The sequence below is a fragment of the Xenia sp. Carnegie-2017 genome, unplaced genomic scaffold, assembly GCF_021976095.1.
Source record: "Xenia sp. Carnegie-2017 unplaced genomic scaffold, XeniaSp_v1 HiC_scaffold_18, whole genome shotgun sequence".
In the NCBI taxonomy this organism is placed as follows: domain Eukaryota; kingdom Metazoa; phylum Cnidaria; class Anthozoa; order Malacalcyonacea; family Xeniidae; genus Xenia; species Xenia sp. Carnegie-2017.
In genome coordinates this window covers 52,748-79,020 of record NW_025813480.1, presented here as the reverse complement: position 1 = coordinate 79,020, position 26,273 = coordinate 52,748, and the positions used below count along the sequence as shown (strand labels likewise).

General features: G+C 34.9%; 2 protein-coding genes and 4 long non-coding RNA genes across 6 annotated transcripts; all 6 read right to left on the bottom strand.

The window, feature by feature from the left end:
- Positions 1–7,078: 7,078 nt before the first annotated feature.
- LOC124437929 lies at positions 7,079–8,518 on the bottom strand. Its single transcript, XR_006945915.1, has 3 exons — positions 8,214–8,518; positions 7,469–7,529; positions 7,079–7,376 (listed from the first exon to the last, which is right to left on the bottom strand). It is a non-coding gene; the product is annotated as an uncharacterized LOC124437929 (long non-coding RNA).
- Positions 8,519–13,477: 4,959 nt separating this feature from the next.
- Positions 13,478–13,688, bottom strand: LOC124437934. Its single transcript, XR_006945919.1, has 2 exons — positions 13,623–13,688; positions 13,478–13,540 (listed from the first exon to the last, which is right to left on the bottom strand). It is a non-coding gene; the product is annotated as an uncharacterized LOC124437934 (long non-coding RNA).
- A 2,579-nt stretch (positions 13,689–16,267) lies between these two features.
- On the bottom strand, positions 16,268–16,823 carry LOC124437930. Its single transcript, XR_006945916.1, has 3 exons — positions 16,772–16,823; positions 16,606–16,690; positions 16,268–16,486 (listed from the first exon to the last, which is right to left on the bottom strand). It is a non-coding gene; the product is annotated as an uncharacterized LOC124437930 (long non-coding RNA).
- A 1,223-nt stretch (positions 16,824–18,046) lies between these two features.
- On the bottom strand, positions 18,047–18,408 carry LOC124437933. The gene is made up of 3 exons (XR_006945918.1): positions 18,379–18,408; positions 18,184–18,216; positions 18,047–18,090 (listed from the first exon to the last, which is right to left on the bottom strand). It is a non-coding gene; the product is annotated as an uncharacterized LOC124437933 (long non-coding RNA).
- A 129-nt stretch (positions 18,409–18,537) lies between these two features.
- LOC124437936 (AP-3 complex subunit mu-1-like) lies at positions 18,538–23,492 on the bottom strand. Its single transcript, XM_046987896.1, has 6 exons — positions 23,474–23,492; positions 22,928–22,993; positions 19,201–19,313; positions 18,969–19,090; positions 18,654–18,732; positions 18,538–18,543 (listed from the first exon to the last, which is right to left on the bottom strand). Exons 1-6 carry the CDS (start codon positions 23,490–23,492, stop codon positions 18,538–18,540), a joined length of 405 nt encoding a protein of 134 aa, XP_046843852.1.
- On the bottom strand, positions 20,229–20,772 carry LOC124437923. The gene is made up of 2 exons (XM_046987888.1): positions 20,631–20,772; positions 20,229–20,553 (listed from the first exon to the last, which is right to left on the bottom strand). The coding sequence occupies exons 1-2, from the start codon at positions 20,761–20,763 to the stop codon at positions 20,240–20,242; spliced, it is 447 nt and encodes a 148-aa protein (XP_046843844.1). The 5' UTR covers positions 20,764–20,772; the 3' UTR covers positions 20,229–20,239.
- Positions 23,493–26,273: the final 2,781 nt, after the last annotated feature.

Here is a 26,273-nt window from a genome sequence, read left to right as displayed (position 1 = left end):
TAATAGTTTAAGTGCCCTGTGGTAGTACAACTGACCTGTAATAGTATAACTGCCCTGTGGTAGGTAGTACAACTGACCTGTAATAGTATAACTGCTCTGTGGTAGTACAACTGATCTGTAATAGTTTAAGTGCCCTGTGGTAGTACAACTGACCTGTAATAGTATAACTGCCCTGTGGTAGGTAGTACAACTGACCTGTAATAGTATAACTGCTCTACGGTAGTACAACTGATCTGTAATAGTATAACTGCCCTGTGGTAGGTAGTACAACTGACCTGTAATAGTATAACTGCTCTACGGTAGTACAACTGACCTGTAATAGTATAACTGCCCTGTGGTAGGTAGTACAACTGACCTGTAATAGTATAACTGCTCTACGGTAGTACAAATGACCTGTAATAGTATAACTGCCCTGTGGTAGGTAGTACAACTGACCTGTAATAGTATAACTGCTCTACGGTAGTACAACTGACCTGTAATAGTATAACTGCTCTACGGTAGTACAACTGATCTGTAATAGTTTAAGTGCCCTGTGGTAGTACAACTGACCTGTAATAGTATAACTGCCCTGTGGTAGGTAGTACAACTGACCTGTAATAGTATAACTGCTCTACGGTAGTACAACTGATCTGTAATAGTTTAAGTGCCCTGTGGTAGTACAACTGATCTGTAATAGTTTAAGTGCCCTGTGGTAGTACAACTGACCTGTAATAGTATAACTGCCCTGTGGTAGGTAGTATAACTGACCTGTAATAGTATAACTGCTCTGTGAGTACAACTCACCTGTAATAGTATAACTGCCCTGTAGGTATTACAACTGACTTGTAATAGTATAACTGCTCTACGGTAGTACAACTGATCTGTAATAGTTTAAGTGCCCTGTGGTAGTACAACTGACCTGTAATAGTATAACTGCCCTGTGGTAGGTAGTACAACTGACCTGTAATAGTATAACTGCCCTGTGGTAGGTGGTACAACTGACCTGTAATAGTATAACTGCCCTGTGGTAGGTAGTACAACTGACCTGTAATAGTATAACTGCCCTGTGGTGGTAGTACAACTGACCTGTAATAGTATAACTGCCCTGTGGTAGGTAGTACAACTGACCTGTAATAGTATAACTGCTCTACGGTAGTACAACTGATCTGTAATAGTATAACTGCCCTGTGGTAGGTAGTACAACTGACCTGTAATAGTATAACTGCTCTACGGTAGTACAACTGATCTGTAAAGTATAACTGCCCTGTGGTAGGTAGTACAACTGACCTGTAATAGTATAACTGCTCTGTGGTAGTACAACTGATCCTGTAATAGTATAACTGCCCTGTGGTAGTACAACTGACCTGTAATAGTATAACTGCCCTGTGGTAGGTAGTACAACTGACCTGTAATAGTATAACTACCTACGGTAGTACAACTGTCTGTAATAGTATAGTACGCTGCTCTACGGTAGTACAACTGACCTAATAGTATAACTGCCCTGTGGTAGGTAGTACAACTGACCTGTAATAACTGCTCTACGGTAGTACAACTGACCTGTAATAGTATAACTGCCCTGTGGTAGGTGTACAACTGACCTGTAATAGTAACTGCTGGTAGTACAACTGACAATAGTATAACTGCCAACAAGTACATCAATAGTATGCCTGTGGTAGTACAACTGTTAATGTAAGTGCTGTGTACTGGTATAGTGCCCTGTGGTGGTAGTACAATAGTATAGCTAACTGCTCAACTGATCTGTAATAGTTTAAGTGCCCTGTGGTAGTACAACTGATCTGTAATAGTTTAACTGCCCTGTGGTAGTACAACTGACCTGTAATAGTATAACTGCCCTGTGGTAGGTAGTACAACTGACCTGTAATAGTATAACTGCCCTGTGGTAGGTAGTACAACTGACCTGTAATAGTATAACTGCCCTGTGGTAGGTAGTACAACTGACCTGTAATAGTATAACTGCTCTGTGGTAGTACAACTGACCTGTAATAGTATAACTGCCCTGTGGTAGGTATACAACTGACCTGTAATAGTATAACTGCTCTACGGTAGTACAACTGATCTGTAATAGTTTAAGTGCCCTGTGGTAGTACAACTGACCTGTAATAGTATAACTGCCCTGTGGTAGGTAGTACAACTGACCTGTAATAGTATAACTGCCCTGTGGTAGGTAGTACAACTGACCTGTAATAGTATAACTGCTCTACGGTAGTACAACTGATCTGTAATAGTATAACTGCCCTGTGGTAGTACAACTGATCTGTAATAGTTTAAGTGCCCTGTGGTAGTACAACTGACCTGTAATAGTATAACTGCCCTGTGGTAGGTAGTACAACTGACCTGTAATAGTATAACTGCCCTGTGGTGGTAGTACAACTGACCTGTAATAGTATAACTGCCCTGTGGTAGGTAGTACAACTGACCTGTAATAGTATAACTGCCCTGTGGTAGGTAGTACAACTGACCTGTAATAGTATAACTGCCCTGTGGTAGGTAGTACAACTGACCTGTAATAGTATAACTGCCCTGTGGTAGGTAGTACAACTGACCTGTAATAGTATAACTGCTCTACGGTAGTACAACTGATCTGTAATAGTATAACTGCCCTGTGGTAGGTAGTACAACTGACCTGTAATAGTATAACTGCTCTACGGTAGTACAACTGACCTGTAATAGTATAACTGCCCTGTGGTAGGTAGTACAACTGACCTGTAATAGTATAACTGCTCTACGGTAGTACAACTGATCTGTAAAGTATAACTGCCCTGTGGTAGGTAGTACAACTGACCTGTAATAGTATAACTGCTCTGGTAGTACAACTGATCTGTAATAGTTTAATGCCCTGTGGTAGTACAACTGACCTGTAATAGTATAACTGCCCTGTGGTAGGTAGTACAACTGACCTGTAATAGTATAACTGCTCTGTGTTTGTACAACTGATCTGTAATAGTTTAAGTGCCCTGTGGTAGTACAACTGACCTGTAATAGTATAACTGCCCTGTGGTAGGTAGTACAACTGACCTGTAATAGTATAACTGCTCTACGGTAGTACAACTGATCTGTAATAGTATAACTGCCCTGTGGTAGGTAGTACAACTGACCTGTAATAGTATAACTGCTCTACGGTAGTACAACTGACCTGTAATAGTATAACTGCCCTGTGGTAGGTAGTACAACTGACCTGTAATAGTATAACTGCTCTACGGTAGTACAACTGATCTGTAATAGTTTAAGTGCCCTGTGGTAGTACAACTGACCTGTAATAGTATAACTGCCCTGTGGTAGGTAGTACAACTGACCTGTAATAGTATAACTGCCCTGTGGTAGGTAGTACAACTGACCTGTAATAGTATAACTGCTCTACGGTAGTACAACTGATCTGTAATAGTTTAAGTGCCCTGTGGTAGTACAACTGATCTGTAATAGTTTAACTGCCCTGTGGTAGTACAACTGACCTGTAATAGTATAACTGCCCTGTGGTAGGTAGTACAACTGACCTGTAATAGTATAACTGCCCTGTGGTAGGTAGTACAACTGACCTGTAATAGTATAACTGCCCTGTGGTAGGTAGTACAACTGACCTGTAATAGTATAACTGCCCTGTGGTAGGTAGTACAACTGACCTGTAATAGTATAACTGCCCTGTGGTAGGTAGTACAACTGACCTGTAATAGTATAACTGCTCTACGGTAGTACAACTGATCTGTAATAGTATAACTGCCCTGTGGTAGGTAGTACAACTGACCTGTAATAGTATAACTGCTCTACGGTAGTACAACTGACCTGTAATAGTATAACTGCCCTGTGGTAGGTAGTACAACTGACCTGTAATAGTATAACTGCGGTAGTACAACTGATCTGTAAAGTATAACTGCCCTGTGGTAGGTAGTACAACTGACCTGTAATAGTATAACTGCTCTGTGGTAGTACAACTGATCTGTAATAGTTTAACTGCCCTGTGGTAGTACAACTGACCTGTAATAGTATAACTGCCCTGTGGTAGGTAGTACAACTGACCTGTAATAGTATAACTGCTCTGTGGTAGTACAACTGATCTGTAATAGTTTAAGTGCCCTGTGGTAGTACAACTGACCTGTAATAGTATAACTGCCCTGTGGTAGGTAGTACAACTGACCTGTAATAGTATAACTGCTCTACGGTAGTACAACTGATCTGTAATAGTTTAAGTGCCCTGTGGTAGTACAACTGACCTGTAATAGTATAACTGCCCTGTGGTAGGTAGTACAACTGACCTGTAATAGTATAACTGCTCTGTGGTAGTACAACTGACCTGTAATAGTATAACTGCCCTGTGGTAGGTATTACAACTGACTTGTAATAGTATAACTGCTCTACGGTAGTACAACTGATCTGTAATAGTTTAAGTGCCCTGTGGTAGTACAACTGACCTGTAATAGTATAACTGCCCTGTGGTAGGTAGTACAACTGACCTGTAATAGTATAACTGCCCTGTGGTAGGTAGTACAACTGACCTGTAATAGTATAACTGCTCTACGGTAGTACAACTGATCTGTAATAGTTTAAGTGCCCTGTGGTAGTACAACTGACCTGTAATAGTATAACTGCCCTGTGGTAGGTAGTACAACTGACCTGTAATAGTATAACTGCTCTGTGGTAGTACAACTGATCTGTAATAGTTTAAGTGCCCTGTGGTAGTACAACTGACCTGTAATAGTATAACTGCCCTGTGGTAGGTAGTACAACTGACCTGTAATAGTATAACTGCTCTACAGTAGTACAACTGATCTGTAATAGTATAACTGCCCTGTGGTAGGTAGTACAACTGACCTGTAATAGTATAACTGCTCTACGGTAGTACAACTGACCTGTAATAGTATAACTGCCCTGTGGTAGGTACAACTGACCTGTAATAGTATAACTGCTCTACGGTAGTACAACTGATCTGTAATAGTTTAAGTGCCCTGTGGTAGTACAACTGACCTGTAATAGTATAACTGCCCTGTGGTAGGTAGTACAACTGACCTGTAATAGTATAACTGCCCTGTGGTAGGTAGTACAACTGACCTGTAATAGTATAACTGCTCTGTGGTAGTACAACTGATCTGTAATAGTTTAAGTGCCCTGTGGTAGTACAACTGACCTGTAATAGTATAACTGCCCTGTGGTAGGTAGTACAACTGACCTGTAATAGTATAACTGCCCTGTGGTAGGTAGTACAACTGACCTGTAATAGTATAACTGCTCTACAGTAGTACAACTGATCTGTAATAGTATAACTGCCCTGTGGTAGGTAGTACAACTGACCTGTAATAGTATAACTGCTCTACGGTAGTACAACTGATCTGTAAAGTATAACTGCCCTGTGGTAGGTAGTACAACTGACCTGTAATAGTATAACTGCTCTGTGGTAGTACAACTGATCTGTAATAGTTTAAGTGCCCTGTGGTAGTACAACTGACCTGTAATAGTATAACTGCCCTGTGGTAGGTAGTACAACTGACCTGTAATAGTATAACTGCTCTGTGGTAGTACAACTGATCTGTAATAGTATAACTGCTCTGTGGTAGTACAACTGACCTGTAATAGTATAACTGACCAGTGGTAGTACAACTGACTTGTAATAGTATAACTGCTCTACGGTAGTACAACTGACCTGTAATAGTATAACTGCCCAGCAGTAGTACGACTGACCTATAATAGGATTGCTGACCCGCGGTAGTACAACTGACCTGTAATAGTACGACTTTCCTGGATGATCAAATGTTCTCACAACAACAACAGGTTGTTGATAATCAACACTAGACACATCATCGCCATATTGACTGTAGCCCATGTTGGTATAATTTCTCACTGAATCACTGGGCATCATGTTTCTTGAAATGTTGTGAAGTGACGCCATACTACGTGACGTCATTATGACTGTCTACTTCGAAGAGAAGTTGATTGGCTGTAACCTCTCTGTACGTAGTGGAGCATTGGACTTTAGCTTCACATATTCTCCATATTTATCATCAACATTGAAATTACCACTTTCCTTTCTTCTGTTTTCACGAAACTCTGAAGACTTCCATTCTTCGACAACACGATAGTCATTAGCAACTCGTCTCTCGTTATTTCCACGACTCTCGTGGGAAACACGGATCACTTCATCGAAACGACTCTCTTTAGCTTCACGAGTTTGATTCGCTGATACATCAGCATTTTGAAGGGTTTCATGAGATATTTGTAACCTGTTCTATTGCCAACATTACTCTCTTCAACAGACCCATGATCTTCTAAGCCTAAAATATGAACTTTGTCAGTTTTTACGTTATATTCAACTTCGCCCTTGTTTGCACCACTATCAATTTCGTCCACAGTGTTTTCTCTCATAGTTTTAGTAAAAGTTTTACTGTATATGCCTCCTTAAGCAGACTCTTTTCCATGAGATGTTGAAACATGTTTATTTTAGAAAAACTGGTCGTTTTTATTAAAAGCGCTTTATCGATAGTGTTTTTACGCAGTTACGATAACGGTAATTATAGAGTTGGTAGCAATTGCCAAACATCTGGGATGTGACCACCATTTTCAGCCGGTGTAAGATAGAGGACAGTTTTCATTATTTTCTAAAGAATCTTAAACAAAATTGTGTTAACAACTTACCTCTCGAAAAAATATCTTGAAATAATTCTCTCTAATAAACTACCATTAAAGTTTGAAAAAGAGATAAACCAATAGCAATTACAAGGGGATACAGATCTTAAATTCTCCTTTTATTATTCCGTGCAGTCATTCTCGAGACTCAGTTCAACAAGTAAATATTGACATAGAAAAGATATCCTTTTTCCAAACTTCAAAATGTGAAAGTAGCCATATTCTTTGCAATATTGTACATTCATCCATGTTCTAGAAAAGTGGATAGAAACACGAAATTTGCCGATTCGAAACGAAGCATTTTTTGATAAATTTTAAGTAAAAGTTTTCGATAATTGAAATAAAGGTTTAGATTTGCAGACTCACAGATTAGGCTTCGGACACCGGCAAGAAAAATGTAAAGTCATTTCATACATAGGCAGTACAAAACTACGAAACTAGATTATTTACGATAATAGTTATCGTTAATAGACGATGAAATCATTGCATATTTCATTCGTTAAGGAAAAACATGTACGCCGAACGGTGGAAGATTTTCACATAAAAATAAGCATTCAACAAAGTCTTGTTTAAAGTTTAAAGTTTGATGTACAAGTACTGACCTGTAATAGTTTCACTTTCTTAGTAGATGAGAAGTTCTCACAGTAAGAACAGTTGTTGGTTTTGAACATTAAACACATTATAATCATGTTGACCAACATAGTACACCTTCTCACCAGTGTGTTTATTGGCTGTAAACTCTTTCTTTAAGTCATGGAACATTGGTCCTTATATTCACATATCCTCCATAATTATCATCAATGTTGCCATCATTGCTTTCCTGTTTTTTTGTTTTCATGAAACTCCAGGTTAGACTTACATTTCACAACATGGTCCTCGTTAAATACACGTCATCGGGAAAATAGAATTAGCTACGTCACCTACACGAAACGATAAGGTTTAAGCTGAGAAATAATGTAAAACATTTACGTTATCAACATAAATATAAACTAATTGATGGTTAAGTACTACAGTTGTAAAGTAACTTTGAGCATCTTTAAGTTTGTGTTGTAGATTTGTTCTATCATAATCGCAAATGAATGTTTTTATGCAGTGCGGTGTTTTGAAATTAAATGAGATATGATCTTCGCACTTAGCATAAAAACATTCACATGACATTCATTTCACGAGAAAACATGAGCCCAACAATATTGACCTGCTCACCACTGTGTGACTTCATAGCTCAGTGGTCAGAGCACTGCACCGGCACCGCAGAGGTCATGGGTTCGAATCCCGTTGAGTCACCTGATTTTTTCAGGTCCTGAGACGATTGCTTAAATTGTCCAGCTAAGTGCGAAGATCATATCTCATTTAATAATCGCAAATATCCATCAAATTTTATTTAAAGAAAACGAAGTTTCAACACCCTACATGAACTAAAATGAAATTTTTCCACCTTTACGATTGGCAACAGGGGTTTTATCGAGTAAAGATTGCTGCATTGATGGAGCCAACGACAATAATAAAATCTTCTATAGTGACTGATATCTTCATTATCAGTGTCTGTCTCAAGGCTCATCAAAATACCTTCAATTTCACACAATTTAACAGCGAATACATCCTACCCGAGATATTTCATAAGTCAGTTTTTTGATATTCATGTTCACCATGTTTAAGCTTTTTCCTTGAAAATTGTCGGCAAAAGAAATTATTTCTATTTTGAAGTTCTAAACTTTACATTGAGATATGATTTGGCTAATATCACCAACATATAAAATGTACATGAATATTAAAAGCCAAACATTTTACCACAATGTATTAATTTGTAATGCATTCATTTTTGTCTAAGCTTTAAGTCGGGAATAACTATAGAATCACAGTGTAAATGTCGCACAAGTGACGGCAGAATCACCCAGTACTTAATTCTTATACTCTAATTTTAAGGATATGAATTGACATGTTGCAATTCCTAAAATCACTTCAGACCACTTGCGATGCACTAAACGCGCGGTAAATACAAAAAGCTAAACAACTTTACAGTTTATCTAAATTTTTAAATCTCATCAACAAAAAAACAAACAAACAACATTTGTATGCCGGCCAGTATTAATCCCCGCCAGGGGGGTTGACCGGTCCAGGAACTTCATACAACACGCCATAATTCTAATTTTGATATTATCATCTTAACTTCTTGTTTAGATCTACTGAATGAAAACTGTAAGAAGTCGTGGCTTTTCATGATTTTTAGAATTGGAAAGTATTTTCCTGTTCTTGTGTCTACCTGTCGTAGTAAAATGCTTTAAAGTCAAAGCAAACAGAGTCGACAAAGTTTCAAATATTCAGACAAAGATGGTGCATTGTGCAATTGACATAACCAAACTGAGTATGTCGGAATTACGTAGAACATAAAGATACTGATGACAAGTGTGAACTATAATAACTAACCAACGTAACATGAAGTGTTTAAGAGTTTGAAAATATTTTCATGCTTTCATGAACATTTAACAACTATGATAAACGTTCTACTTTGTCAATTTTGAAATGTTTGTTTTTAGTTACATCAATCCTGTATTATGACTATTGTGCAGCAAGATATGAAATGAAACAACATACCAGAAACAAGAAACAAGGTATGTTTCTCATTTCAGGGTGATAGTTCAACAAACTTTTAACAAAAATTGTGATTCACTTTTCCACCTTAATACACAATTTCACACCCTGAGATTCATGACCAGTATAAAATGGCCTTTCAGCCTAGTTTATCAACAAAAGAATATCATGCCTTTAATAAAGTGAAGACAGTACATACATGAGCATTGCATTCATATTCAAAAACTGACAAAAGTCTGTTTTGATCAATGATAGTTGCCCCACAAAAAAAACATTGTTGCAATATCAGTTCATCATTGATAAATTTAAACACAAACCTTCATTTTCAACAACATAAACAACGACAAAATATGACAAAATATACGGTTGAAATAACCAAATCATGTTGCAATGACAGGAATGTCTTCAGGAAAACTGACCTGAAATCAGCAAATACTTGATTTAAGAAAGTAAAGTGCAGTTATTGTTTGACAAATATATACTGGCACATGATACATGCTTAAAACTCATCAACTATATAAATAGTCTTCAATACATCACAAGTGTATGATGTCAATCACCAACAATTTGCATATAAGCCATTCACCTTTCCTTGAGCTTGAAAGATATAATCACAAACAGAGCATCCTAAAACACTTCTCCAATTCTTTTCCAGAATTATATACCGAAATATACATGAAAAACATCATATGACATACAGTCACCATTTTTAGTGGACAATAATGTTGCGAACTTGCGATAAATAAATGATTAAGGAGACTGAAACTATTGCATTCAAATGACACTTGGTAACACCTTTCTGATGTCAAAACTTTTAAAATTACCAATACCAGCGAATATCACACAATTCTCATGACATTTTTTATTTTATCTGTGCATTAATCATGTCACATGATAACTTCCTTATACCTTCCCTTTGTTCAAGCTTTCCTTCATACAAAACCAGGAAAGGAGCCAGTCATAACTATGTAAGTCATAACGTTATAACCAATACGGCAATACTTACTAACCCTGAGAATCATTCTAAAATCCACAAATAACAAAACCTTTAAAAAATTCGCAACATAAACTGATATTTCTCGTTTGTCTAAATTAAAAAATGGTTATAAAACTATTTTCATTTAAGTTCATTTCGTAAATATTTATTATATTTCTACTAACAACGATGTTTCCATTTAAAAAATTAACATTCATGTTGCTAGTCCCCAGTCCACTTTAGACTCACCAACATTACCTTATTTATCTTCAGTTGAAGTCAGGATTTTCTTCTCCATTTCTAATAAGATGACCCATGTCCTCCCTCCCGCCCGCCTTTATTTCTTTCATAAGTAGTAGGTTCGGCAAAAAGGAAGAAGCTCAAATCGAAACCATCGAAGCCATATTCTTCGCCAAATTCTACATAAACCAAAGTTGTCACCCGATTCAAATAAATTCCCCTTGTCGAAATCTAAGAAATTGATCAGGAAATCATGAAAGAAAAACATTTATCACTCAACAACAATGATTATTTATAATGACCAATGACATCACCCCACGTTTCGATAAATTTACAAAAAGTTTACTAAGGTTTGTTTAATTTTGTTGCTCTTAATGTCACAAGGTTACACAAACAAGTTACAATAATGTTCATAATTAAATATTTAATTGCGACTCACCCCATCATGCATCACCCCACACCACAATAAACGCGCTATTGTTCATTTACAGATCAACAGTAGAAAAGCTGTACTGCAATAATGGTTAACTTAGGTGATGTCTTTCCGGATTTCGAGGCTGAAACGAACAAAGGTCCCATCAGATTTCACCAATTCTCAGGAGACAGGTTAGTGTCAATGACTCGAGTTATTTTCTTGCACAATCATAATCCACTTCAATTCACACGCACTAACGATCATCAAGCTAACTCTACACAATTACTTGATATAATTCTTGTCTGAACATAGAAGTGATTGTAACATACACTGTTTATGTCAACTCTTGAGAATTACAAGGTAAATCCTTCCAGCAATTTTGAACATTGAATCGTGAACTCTGTATTGCGAATTTATAATAATCGTGGAAACTCCTTTTGACATAAGCACATTTCAACGTTTCGTGAACATTTTTTTGAGTAAAGATATTCTCCTACCTTGACAAGATGATTGCTCTTGTCGTTAAATCCCCATATGATTTGAGTCCTTGTAATAGATAGCATTCGTGACAAAACATTAAAAAAACATTGTCGTATTTGACATATTTATATTATACAAAATAAAACTATTAAACCAAGCTTTGAAATGAATATGAAGTAATGAAAGTACTCAATTAATTTACTCAGAAACTGGTGTCTGTAAAACTTGACTATTTTTTCTTCTGTACCTTTATATTAACCACAGATGCAAATATAGTTCTATAGCTGTATTTAGTCTTAAAATACAGCTCGATCACTAATAATTATAATTTTTGAATACACGCTTTTCATGATATGTAGCGACGGAAATCATGTTGAAGATAAGGACATTTCTAAAACAAGTTCTTAGCTACAGTAGGAATTTTCGCAAAAAAAGTGCGCAAATGTTAAATTAATGAATAAATTCTAAACAAATTGATACCTGTAAAAATAATATATAAATGAACATAAGTTAAATGAGTACATAGGTTTTAAATGATGCATATATATGTTCTTCTCCACAAAGAGTAATCATTTAGTGCCACGTAAAAAGTCTTTGAAGGAGACATTTTCGAGAAGTCCCAAATTTTCTAAACCATCTTTTAATCTCATGCAAACATAATACGTCTCGTTTTTCTTGGTCACTGCAGCAACTCCATACGCAAATGGTATCTTTTTGTTGTTCTCATCATAATAATACACTAGGCAACCAGAATCTCCACGCCGGAGGAATTCGTTATCACTCTTTACTGCCACTACGTTACGAAACACTTCTTTTTTGTTGTCAAAAACGCTACGACTGAGGTCAGCAATGACGTTCAAGCCAAACTCGTCGCCAACTTTATAAACTTTCTCATTTTCCTTCAATAACAAATTATCAAACACAACATTGAAAGAACTCGGCATCTCTATTTCAGCCGCAGTAAATTCACTTTCTTTGTCATCAATTAAGATTGCCATGATGTCGGTTTCAAGATCAAATGAGTAATGAAATAGCTCGCCAAGAGGTATTTTTATGCTGTTTTTATGAGTATAAGAGTACTTGTTTTTTTGTAGAAATTTCTCAAATGCCAATTTATCATTTTCAATTTTGTCTCGAATGTAAAAGAATTGATTATTCATTTGTTCTTTCGGAACTTTTCCATATCCAACATGAAGACAAGTCAACGCGTAATGTTTTCCATCTTTACAGCTGAACAGAGTCAACGTCCCACGGGATTTTTCATTAGGCTCATCATCGCGCTTTGAGTGAACCATGATGCTGGATAGTGGCCGAATTATTATTTCGTCTGACGGGTTGACAAAACGTAATTCAATGTATTCTGAAGCATTCTGGTTTCAAATCAATCCCTCTCATTTTATTGTCCACTTCGAGGTACAAACGAAGATAACGGATCTCTTTGTTCGTTTGGTCTATGCCATATTTGCAACAAAGCCAAGAAAAACTATGAATGGGAAAACGTCATGGTGTTCGACAAAAAATCAGCATGATGGCGGCTTGTCAAGCAAAATGAATCAAAATTATACTAAATCTGATAAAAAATCATTACCTTTTCAATTTTTCATGCACACAATCTTTAATTTTGCAACCTTTGGTTAAAAACGTATTTTTGAAGTCACTCGTGTTGGGACTGGGAGCTTCATCTACGGAAAAAGACATATAGTAACTCTTGACCATGCACTGGACAAAAAATAAAAAACAAGTAAATGAAACTTACATTTCATTTTTGATTCAGAAGCAGCTTACGTGTTTATACTGACTTTATAATGCAACATGATATAGCTATGAAAGTTGAATCAATAGCTTATAAAGTCACACCAATTTTAAAGGAAGGAATTTATTCAATCTTTCTTTTTTCTGACTACATGCAAATTAGCTAATGTCTCCACATGGTCATCGTGTTATTTCCTGAATGAAACGTTTCAAATTTGATATTTTTTCTATAAAACTGCTGTAAAGAAACGCTTTGCTGTCTTGAAGAATTGAAAAATGCCATCTTTTTAAATTAATTGCTCGTCATCGACCAAGCGTGTTATCCCACAAATAAATTATAAAATCCTTCTTTTAAAGATGAAATGAAGAGAAAACGGACTATTTTTTTCAAAACTGATCAAATTTGATGTGCTTACTTTTGTGAGGTATTGCAGACGACAATTCCTTTTCATCGGTATAGCCTTTGCCGACGCTGTCACCTTTACGCAAAATATAAACACAGATTTGTCAGAGGCCTTATCAAAATACAATAATAAAATAACCCAACGTAGCTCAAATCACCTTCAACATATTGTATAGACCGTTTTAAAGAGATGCGACCTTAAAGGAAATTTTGGTCACAACGACGTCATGTCGTAAAGATAACTTTAAATTTCGACAAGTCAGGGAAGAAACAACAGTTGTTTTAGTCCAGAAAACCACACAATGAATGGCTTGCAAAACCGGCAACTCTGACTATTTTTATTTCTCAAACGTCAAAGTAACTATATATGAAAGTCATCTCTGAAAATCTTAAGTCTTTATTATAATCACAGCTATATAATCATGATTTTTTTAACTAATGAATACTTTCTAATTAGCAAAAATAATAGACTCGTCCCTTTAAAGAATGATGCAATGATAAAACTGTCACTGTGGAAGAACAGCATTTGTCAGGTATGTCTTGTAATTGATCTAGTGGACAGTAATCTTAGCTAAGTAAATCATGATTATCAGCGAAGAGTGAAGACCTTCTAGTTTGAAGTTTAGAAAATGATAAAAGGATATGTGACGTTACACAAAGTGACATTTGTATGATGTCAAATATTATACAAGCTTATACATACATATCTATAAAATGCAAAACAGTTTGAAAATTAAAAGTTCAGTGACTGATATGTATATAGCTATAATATATATATTGGCGATTTTAATTTCGTAGCTAATTTCCAAAATATTCAACTGCGTTTAAACTTCCGGCAACGAAATCTCACACCGTCGTATAAACCATATATATACATACAACAGCTTGACTGTTCAAACGATAAAAGTTGTATTATAATCTGGATTTAAGGTTTGCATGGTAATGAAATCCATTGTGGAATGATAAAGAAAAGAAAATCCCTATTTCTGCGGAAATGTTTTGCTCGCCGTATCGCCATTGCTTATAAATTAATTCTTTAATGTTTTTTTTTGCGATGGCGAAAAATTAAGACCCTGTTAAGAATTAGTTTTGTAAGAAGAGGTAGAAATAAGATAGAGAAACAGACTCTTGGTGATTAAATCAAATATTGACGCTATATAATTTTCTAAAATTGTTATTATACACTATAAGAATTCAAAATTCAACACAATATTTTTTACTCTGTTACATACTCTTAATAAATTATACAATCAATTAAGTGTATAAAACTTACAAAAAAGTTTCCAGTCTTTTATTGTTTCATAAACTTTTAAATTCTTCGCTGCTGTTTGTTCACTGCGGATTTCAGAACATTCTAAAGACGTAGTCGAAAAATACATATATTTAAAAGATGTAAGCAATTTCAAAAGACCAGCAGGAAAGAGATCAAAAGAATCTGGGGGCTACTATTCAAAAATTAAGTCACAAACGTCATGTTTTTTTCTCAAACCTAAAAGTATTTATCTGAGTTCGTATTTATCTTTACCAATTTCTTTAAACATCTATATAACTAGAAGGACTTCACTCTTCAGTGACAACCTTAAATTTTGCTATATAATCGTAATTTACTCAATTAATAATAGCTACTTTCTAATTTGCTAAAATAACCCCTCCCTCCTCTCCCTTGCAATTATAGGAATACAATAATAAACTTGATTTTGAAAAAGAGCTACTTTTGTGAGGAAATACATTTAAATTGCAGAAAATTCCAGGTAATTTTCAATCTAAAATTATCTAAAATGGTAGCCTTTGATGTTCTGTTCATCAAGTAGAGATGTTTTTGTTGAACATGAACGATTCTATAATCATAGGAAATATCAAACACTAACTACATGTAAATATCAAACTCAGACGTTACATAAGTTAGCTACTTCGAGCAGACTTTAACGAACGAAGTTACGAATGTGTTCTGCCTGATTTCTAAATACCTTAGCTAAGTCATGGCAGTTATTTGTTCACAAACCTCAATTATGCATTAGTTATGTATAATTATTAAGTAGTGTCTCTTTTGTTTGACGAATGACAACCCAGGCAGTGATTCTGTAATGTTGCATTTTGATTCTTGCGAGAGTTGAAATTAAGGTTGAACATAAGTTTTCAAGAAGGAATTAGGTTTAGACAATTTACTAACATTTTTGTTATTTTTGGATACCTACGACACTCACCAGGTTTTTGCCAAAGTTGATTTGTTAAAGAACTTGTACGCATTAACATGATAGTTATTGCCAGGAGACATAAATCATATTGCTAACCAAAAGTTAATAAAAACTGGAAAAAAGTTATTCTTTATTATTCATGTATAGTGACAACGTTTTGCTTATCAATGATCGAACAAAAACCAAAAATCATACAACTTGGTCATTTATAATTATGAAATAGACAAATAACATGTATAGTAACGACAATTCAATCGTTAAGTGCTCTAAAATTATTTACGAAGAAAAACGGATGGGTTATTCTCACTTTTTCTATTATCCTCGTTTCATTTATGAGAAAAAAATCAGAACGTCAGCGGTAAGATATGTAAGGCTTTCATTTATGTGATATATGGTTAGTTACAGCTTGTTTTTTGCTCAATTAAGTTACATATTCATAATTATTGAACTATTGGATTATTACATTATTGATAAGGAATATGAACTTTAGGGAATATAAATTATTACGTTAAAATAAAATTAAATGCGGAATGCCATCTTTCATGCGGAACATTGTCAACGTGCCAGTGGATCGCATGTAAGGAATATCATCGCGTTCCACTTCGAGTCACTTGTTGGAGAGAGGTCGAACCTTCCACACCTTTGACGGGTCGTTTGGTCGGAATGCGATGTACTTTGAAGCTTGCCAACCAAGTTTCTCGTTGATTTCTTGTTTCATATTATGATCAGTTATTCCGTTAGCGTAATCAACGACCATGTACAAGTGAAGATATGGCATCTGGTCAGTTGGACCCGCTGTTCCACATTTTCCACAAAACCAATCAAAGCTGCAAATGTGGAAAAATCACGGAAAGATTGAACAATAAAGCAGAAAAATATCTTCGCGTGGATAAAAACTCAACTGGAATTGAAGGAATATCAAAAAAACACAAATAGTAAGATTTACCTTTTCAATTTCTTATGCACGTCATTGCTCATTTTGAAATCGTCGGTGAGAAATTTTTTTTTGAAGAATTGAAAGTCATCGGTACCTACATATCCTCAGATAGTTGCATAAAATTAATATCAACGGTTAAACATGCAATCCATAGTAAATAAAGTGTCGATTTTACCTGTAATTTCCGATGTCAACGGAGCACCAGTTGATGTGACTGGATTCTTTTCTATCAATACAAACTTATGATTTTTAGTTGTTCTGAGTGTGCACTGTTTTCAAGTCTAAGATATTTGCCATATTTGGTATGACGGCATCCATGTTTTTGATACCCAGCCGCGTGTTAATAAAATATAGTAATTTGGATGTGGTTTCCCGTTCGGGTAATTAGTATACAGATCAGTGACAACAACGCGCTGAATGCAATATTTGTTTTATGTTTTACCACGCGTGCATAAAGGTACCAGAGGGTATAAATATGCTATAAATACTGCATTTTATACTCATCTGAAAGGTAAAAGTTGTTAACATAATTGAAATTTAGTTTTTTTAACATATTTTAGTATGTGGTATCATATTTGATACCAGCGGTATTACAGTAAACTACATTAATGTAAATTGCTTTGCAATGTAAATAATAAGGTTTTATTGAACATTACTTTGTTCAGGGGAAAAACTTTTTACTTATAAAACTATTTGTTATTAATACATCGTAAAACGTTTATATAATTAGCTTCTATAATAAATGAAAATACTAACCTTGGTTAAGGTCCATAGGTTCTGCAATGTAGAGGAAAATAAATATTATTTTCACATTGACTGAAGACATGTCAAATTAACTACCTTATTGTTGAAAACTGAGACTATATAGACAGAAAAGCTTTCATAAAATTAATTAATTTTTCTTCAATTTATACAAAAAAAGATGCACAAATAGCAATAAACATTATCGATATTGTTATATTGCATGACTATACTACGAACAAGGAAAATATAACTGAGCTGTAAAACTTTTCAGAGAGCTGTACAAATATACTACACAGAGCTGTCACTAACTGACAATACTATTGGTTTATTATTGATCTTTTCATTTTCCTCGACAGTTCCCAGTAAAAAGTTGATCACGTGCTAGAGTTGCATAGTTGAGCAATTTTATTTCTGCAATAATTACAGTGTGCAAATTAACGGTGTGCAATGTGCAATTTGCACATCGTTTTAGCTAAAATGAAAACAGTTGCACATCACTTTTTCAAACGATGCGCAAAAATCTGCGGTTTTAAAGAAAAACACTGTCGTAAATCATGAATTTGTTCACGTTTAAAAATATTAATTTGGCAATTAGCGCTATATAATAATCAACGTAATATCGCTTTATGCCTATAAAGAAACACTTTTGTCAAAAAAATTGCACATCGTTTTTTCTGAACTAATTCGCACACTGCTAGGGACATAACAAAGTATACCAGGCATGCCAGATAATTTACAGTTGCAGTCAATCTGAAAGAACAACGTTGAAAAAAGGGGAAAAATCTTTAAAATGTTGTACTAGAGAGTACATATAACAAAGTATAAAAAAAGGAAGGCACTTACAGTTCCTTGTATTTCTGAAAATATGGTGGAGCCCTACACAAAACAGAAAATTTTAGTAATTTAAACATGCCATAAGTTTTCAGTTCGTACATGTCCTTAGTTTTAATTTAACATTAAACAAAAACAACAAACATATTTTTGTCATACATCTTCCACAAAGGGAACAAGAAATCCACAGTATTATAATGTTGTTACCTGTTTATCAATGATGGCATCAATGCTTTCAGCTACATCAAAGTAAATCTATAACATAAATAGAATTAATTAGAAATACTTAGGACTAATTTGTGATAATTAGAATTAATTGGAAGTAATTATGAATAATTACAACTAACAACTAATTAGCAATATTTATTACAACTAATTCATAAAAGAAAAAAGTTCACTCATCACATTACAACTAAAAAAAGCATAAAAACGGATTTTCTTTTTAAATTTCTTAATGGAACAGTGTGAATATAGCTACGTACCTCATTATTTGCATGTTTTACACCACTTCTCCTCCATGGAACATTGGACAATTGACCAGTTGGGAGATGACTGCTCATACTAGGAAAATATGAAATATTTAACTTAAATTATATGTAGAATGATCATAAATGTGTAAACTAAAACAAATTTAACTAAATATTGTAGTAAGTTGTATATAAATAACAACGCAAATATAGAAATGTTTAGTGGTTTTACAGATTTGCTTCATATTTATATCTGATCCTTATATGAGCAACAAATAGATCACTACATAAAAACATGGCTTGTATGTTTACCATAAGGAAAGTTCTTACTTGCTATCTCCAGTCACTTTATTAACAACATTTCTAACTATACTAGGAGGTCTTATCAACTCTTTAAGTACATTTGACTCTGTAGCAAGAGGGAATCCATTATCCAACATCTCTTCCAATAACTGAAGAATATAAAGATATAATATCATATTTTACATCACACACAACAGAAAAAAATTGAAATTCATCTATCAAACAGCTGGATTCTCTACAAAATATACTAATCTCAAACCTCATATACAATGACACAATTTTCTTTAATGATTGTTTCAGTACAGTCAGAGAAATATTCTTTGATTAAGTCAACCACTTGATGAAGAAATTCAATCACAAACAAAGGTGGAACTGGAAAGGAATGTTTTCAATTCATCAATAATAATAATCATTAAAGTGTTCACCACATGTTCATGATATGAAGGCTAAATTATTTTTATCTACCACTAGGAATGCCTAATGCAATGTCCTTTGTTGAGTGATAACACTTCTTTGCAATGTAATGCATACTTTTTAAATTAAAACTAGCAATCAATCTCTTGATTGGATTAGAGGCAATTGATTCAAAATAATCATTAATAAAACATTAACTAACCTTCAATGTCGGAATTATCGCAAAAAAATTGCTTTGCAACTTTTTTCGAATAAGTTCGTACCGACCCCCCCGTTCCGATCGACCCCCCCCGATTTACTTTCCTCTCGCAATTTTTACAATGCACATGATTATGCCAATATTTTTTATTAATATTAAAAACTATAAACTAAAATCCTCGCATTCGTTCTCTTCCAAATCGGAAAGCGTAGCTGCTGCAATATCAACAACGTTTGTAGATGACGCTGACTTTGATTGCCTTTCTGCTGGATACTTTCTTGGTTTTGCACCATTTGGGCGTCTAATCTTTTGCTCTAGCCAATATTGAAGAGCTTCCTCCGCATTGAATTCAGCTAGCGGGCATCCTTCTTCACCAATTCTTAGCTGAGCGTCGAGTCGTTGTGTACTCAAACGATTTCGCAGAGTTGTCTTAATTCTGTTCATTCGGCTAAATAAACGCTCCACCTTGGCATTCGTGAGTGATGTTATGAGCAACAATTCAATTATATGCAGTACATTTTTGCACTCTTTTTGCATTATGACATTTTCCCAGATGCTTTGCCATACATTTACATATTTTTCCTTTTTTTCTGCTCCAACTATGTAGCTTTTGAAGTGGCACTAGCAGAAGAAATATTCAGTTATCCAACTGTATAATACGAAAGCAAAACGATGCATTTACTATTCAAACCTTCAAACGATTCCATTCTGAGACGACTTTGTCAATGTTGCATCCATTCTGAACAAGTAAAGCGGGGTAAAACTCTTTCAGTTCTAAAATTGCCTTGTCGCCATACCGCTTAAGTGCTTCGTCGTCCTTGGGCCACATTGCAAAGTCCAATATGACTGGCAGATTTTTAAACACCACACTTTCTCGGAACTCTTCAAATCTTCCTTGCACACTCCTAGACACTGCATTAATCATTTTTTCATAAGTTTTCGTTACTTTCCTCCGGGACGCATTAAACCCTTTTAGCTTTATTTTTTGGTAAGAAACATCTTCAGAAACAGAAAAGGCAATGTTACGACATAAAGTATTACATTTACAAAACACTAATTACAACATTTAAAAGTACCTGCTTCATCTTCATCGTCTTCAAGTTCTTCCACTTGATGCCTGGTAATTTTTTGACGTTTTGTCAAAGGTTGGTGAGGTTCTACTGTGTAAAAAAACATTTCAAGCGTACGTAAAGTCAGGGACTCATTCATCAATTACTTACCGTCGTTGGACGTTGTGGCTTCGCACTCCTTCAAAAACCGTGTAAAATTAATAAGTTTTTCGGAGTCGTCCTGAACGCATTTATTGATCAATTCTTTTAGTTTGACCATAGTCCACTCAAATTCATTAATGCGCTTCACCGCTTTAACAGGGTCGTGAACTTCCTTTTGGAATCCCAGGCTAAGAACCTAAAAATAAAAGTCACAACTCTTAATTTTGCACCAGATTATATATGTTGTGATGAGACAGCAAATCTGAACATTGAAGCGTTATACTAATTACCTTCAAAGGCGTCAAAATGTCAATGTATACTGTCATCAGCATAGGATACTTTGCATACGTCCATTTTGACAAAAAAACCTTCAATTCTTCTCTTTTTGCTGGCACCGAATCTGTTTGGGACAATGACTCAATGTGTAGCATGTATGCGCCATAATTGGCAACAAAGGTCTCCATGGCTTTCAACTTGTGGGTGATCCATCTCGTTCCAAAGGCTTTGGCTGGCTTTGCTATGCTCTTTTCGAAAATCTCGGTGAATCCCTTCAATTCGCGATAGCGCTTTGCCGACTTTTGGTACAAGTCATACAATTTAGTCAGGAGCTCATCCACTTCGTCAAATTCTGATTAAATGAGTAATGTATATATTATGAACACATTATTCTGAAATTCAACATCTTAAACAAAAGAAGTGTCTAATTGTTGTGACACCATACCTGTTCCTTTAAATGCGTCTTTAACAGCCAGTTCAAGGCGATGGTTGAAGCAATGAATAGTAGGCAGCCATGGTGAGTCTTTGCGAAGTTTGGCTGCAAATCCGTTTATGCTACCCAAATTTACCGAAGCTCCATCCACGTTTAGCGCTGCCAGTTGTCTTGGGAAATTGTTCATGTGAAACCGGGAAAGCAATCCTGTATCATCTTCTTACGGCCATCTGCACTTGTTGATGTAGGTGATTCAATTGCTAAAAACCTTATTTGAGGGATACCTGTCCATTGAAAAAATAGAAATAACACATCTAAAGACAAGAATCGAAATAATTCAGTTCAGTGTATTGCATTTACCTTCACTGCTTATAAAAAGGAGATACAAAACTTCCTGTTCAGAAACGCCTTTGTCAGTGCTGCCGTCGGTCAACAAAGAAAAATAGCGTGTTTTCTTCAATTCAGACATCAGCTTCTGCTTGAGTTTGTCAGCAATTGAATCAGTGATGTTTGCCATAGCACGCTCGTTTCGTAATTTGGAACTGCGAATCATTCCGTTCATTTCGTTTAACGTAATGATGCCCTCACTATCGCTATAGGGTCTTTCTGAAGTGGCTAAATAGTAGGCAGTGTTGAAACGAGTAATCATTACTTTCCTGTCAATCTCTGCCATTTTCATCAAACCTCTTCCAATTGGAGATCGTTCAACAACTTGTGCGCCAAAAGTTTCGCCCAAGGACTTCTGATCAAAAAGACGTTTTGCATGTTGATGTGCTTTACCTTGGACATGTTTTTTCAAACTATCTAATTTGACAGATGTTGTCCCATCTATCCATGCTTGCGAAAAACCAGCTCTTTAAGAAATTGTTGAGGAGAATTCCACACAGACAGAACATTTTAACGCTTCTACTTTTTTCTTATCTGTACTAAGACTTTTGATCAATTTAACGTTTAAATCTCGCTCCCAATTTTCTACAGTCTTGCTTTGCTATCGTTAACGTATGCAGTGTGTATTTGTTTGTGACTTTGTCACTTCGCGTTTTCAGATAATATTGAAAATGTTACGTTTCATATTACAATTGACAGCGATGTTTTTTAAAAAGTTGCGACCATTTTAGGATAAATTCCTGTTAGTCACATTCCTGAGGCATGATGTAATAGCAACGCTTTGAAATTATGCAAATAGTGCAAGAAACTTGATCATTTGATATTTCTTTTGACGTATTTTAAAACTTAGGGACTGGTCGCAAAGCATAATAAAAACACATCCATCACAGCAATATAAAAAGAGTGCTTTCAGTAAGCAAATTTACATTAAATAACAAGAAATGCGAAATGAGCTTCGCAATTTTACGAAATTTGCTTCGCAATATTTTGCCAAAATCGAAATCACTTCGCAATTTGCGATTTGCGAAGCGCTAATTCGGACCTTGACCTTAATATAAACACAAACCTTCATTTTCAACAACAGAAACAAAGAAGAGATCATGGCGAAATATACTGATGAGATAACTGAATCCTGTACAGGAGGAATGTCTTCTGGAGAATTAGCCTGAACATAAAAGATGATATTTAATTTGTTTAGGATCATTTTTGTCAGACAAATATAACATGAAAACCGTTCAAGAAAGTACCTTAAAACTTCTCAACCAAACAAGAACAAACAACAATTTACACATAAATTCATTTACCTTTCCTTGAGCTTCGAAGAAATAATCACAAACAGAGCATCCCAAAACACTTCTCCAATGTTTTTCCAGAAATATATTCCTAAATGTACATGAAAAACATCATATGACCTAGTGACACACAGTCACCCATTTGGTGTAAAGTTGTGATAACAAAAAAATTGAGGAAGCTGAAATCATCAAAATGGCATCATCTAACTGACTTCAACACTATTGAAATTACAGATATCAGGTAATATCTCACGATTTTTATGACATTCTTTATTTTTTCTGGGTATTAATCCTGTCACATGATACTTCTCATAATCTACCTTCATTGGCTTCTGACATTGTTCAAGCTTTCCTTTAATATCTTACTGAAACTAATCTCATTTTACCTCATTCAAATAATTGTAAAGTACTTCTCACAATAATCACAAGCTGATACGTACAAAACCAAGAGAAGAGCTTTGAGAGCAAACAAATATAAAACCAATACATACTGTCACTATCGACTCACCCTGAATGGTTGATGATAAACAAACTGTGAATCGTTGTAAAATCTACAGATAATAAAACCTATAAAAATGTATTTCTCCTTTACTTAACTAGCTTAATGGTTATAAAACTATTTTCATGTAAGTTCATTTCGTAAATATTTATTTATATTATTGCTAACATTTAACCAACATTTAAAAGCGATGTTTCCATTTAAAAAAAATTAAGATTCATGTAATCATTTTACTTGTCCCCAGACCACTGAAGACTCAACGGCCTTTACCAGCTGGCTTACCCAACTTATCTTTAATTATGGTCGTGAAGATTTTCGTTTCAATTCCATGATCTTAATTGATAACAGGGCAATGAATTGGAAAAGTCCCAAACAGTTATAAAATATAACGACGGATGAAATACCATGCACTAGGTACAAGGAGAGATGTTCTGTTTTAGTCGATTTTAATCTTGTTTATAAAAACGTATTTCGAGATAGGAATGGACCGTGACTTCCTTCAGTTTTTTATGCACATGCTACAGAGTCTCCGAAATCTACAAACTTGCTAAAACCTTAAATATAGACTGCATTCTAGAAAATAATTTTGTTCAAATCCTGAGTTTAATAAATAAGTCTCATTCTACTCGCTACGAACGGATCGAGAAGCTCTTTCGTTTCTCTGGAAACCAAAATATCAACTTAGTTGACTGTACCAACGAAACTAAAAACCTCTGTGTTATTTTATTACTAGCAAGTTTGTGTTTATGAAAAGGAAAGGAAAATGGAGAGTGAATTTCTGTAAAGAATAAAGAATTTTGAAGCATTCATTTTTGTACCAACTTATTGTAACAAATAATTATGGAAGTATCAAAGTATGAAATGAACGATAAATACAAAGTTATTTGCAAAGTCCATTTCATTATCAGGTATTGCTGACAACTTGATTCTATTGCTGTATGAAATCTTTTTTAACTTATCATTAACAACAAAGCGTATGTCACTTAATTTTATCAGCTGCTTTTCCACCCAAACTGAAACTCGCAGTCTGGCACTGTAAAGTATTTACTTTGCTCTAATGTTATAAAATAGATTTGACTATGTTCTCGTGGAGTTTTAAGAAAACATATATTAAAGAATAATTTTCTACTTCTTTCCAGCAACCCAGTAAATACCTTTGCATTGATGCAAGAAAAGAGAGGGTCATAGCTGAGCCATCAAAAACACAATTGGTGACAAAAACTGGTTCACGTGATCTTCCATTTAATGTTAAACTAAAGCATTCACGAAACAATGAACGACCAATCAAACATATGATTAAAAAAGTGAGCATGTATTTTCATTTACACTACGATACTCTTCAGTATTAAGAATTACAGGTCGATCACGGTTTGTGTCAGAAAACGATAATCAATGATTGATTAATGGTTATTGATTACACATTTAAGTGTAGTGTACAAAGAAAAGTTAAAAACAAACGACAAACCCGATTGCTAATTACAAAATAACATTTCTATTTTGTTTTCTTCAGACGACCGACCCCAACAGCCATTGCAAGTTGAAAACAAGACTAGCAACAGAATATGTTTGTAGTCTTCTCCCAGATAAACCACCACAAGATCGTCCCGTATCTCGACAAAATAGTTTAAGAAAAATGGACCGTTGAAGACTCTCTTTTTCCCGGCAAGATTTCTTTCTAAGCCTAGCGTTGCCAAATGTCTAGGCATCCAAAATGTAAATTCCCAAATTGAGGATTACGCTTTTCTTGAAAAATCTTATCGAGGGCCTTTTTGGAGAGCTAAGTAATTTTTTATTAGCATCTCTATATCGAGATGAGCAGATATTTCTACAAATGAAATGTCGCAAAGTTTTATCATCATGTTGTTTAGCTTGGATTTTTTGTGCTATTCACTTCTAGATTGCTTCAAGAACTCTTTCGATGGTTTTCAAGTTTATGAAAACGTCCAAAGTCCGGATGTACCAAGGTGTTCTTCAGCCAGCCAACGAATCTCTCAAAACATTTTGACCGTTGATCTTCGTAGGCTGTTGCTGGCAGAACAATGTGAGACAACTCAACTAGATCATGGTGATGGTGTAAAAGGGCATGATATAAATGACTTTGCACAAAATCAACGAATCATTTCTGTAAATGAAGAAGCAAATGACAATGTTATTGATATTCATGATTCTAATGCTTCCAAACAGGCAGCTGGTGTTGTTGTTTGGACTGGTCAACTTTCTAAAGGTGAAAGGGATTTAGATAACAGGAAATCATGTAACACAGATCCTTTAGATAGAATCTATGATATTCATATAGCAGATATTCATAATGTTAGTTGCTTACATGATGATAACGACAATCATCTAAAATCAACTCACTGTAATGTGGAATTATCTTCCGGTGATAGCGTAAAAATCGACGATGATGTTTATAAATATCTAATCATTAAAAAGTTATCAGTTTCTTCAAGAACGGGCTACTTTTTGACAGAAAATGACTTTAATTTGCAGGAGAATCGTGCTTCACAAAACAACACTAAATGCAGAGTAACAAACATGTCACTTATTAATTCAACAGAAGAAAACAAAGATGACTCTTTACTACTCCAAGTTCCAAGAAGAACATATTGAACATGATCGTT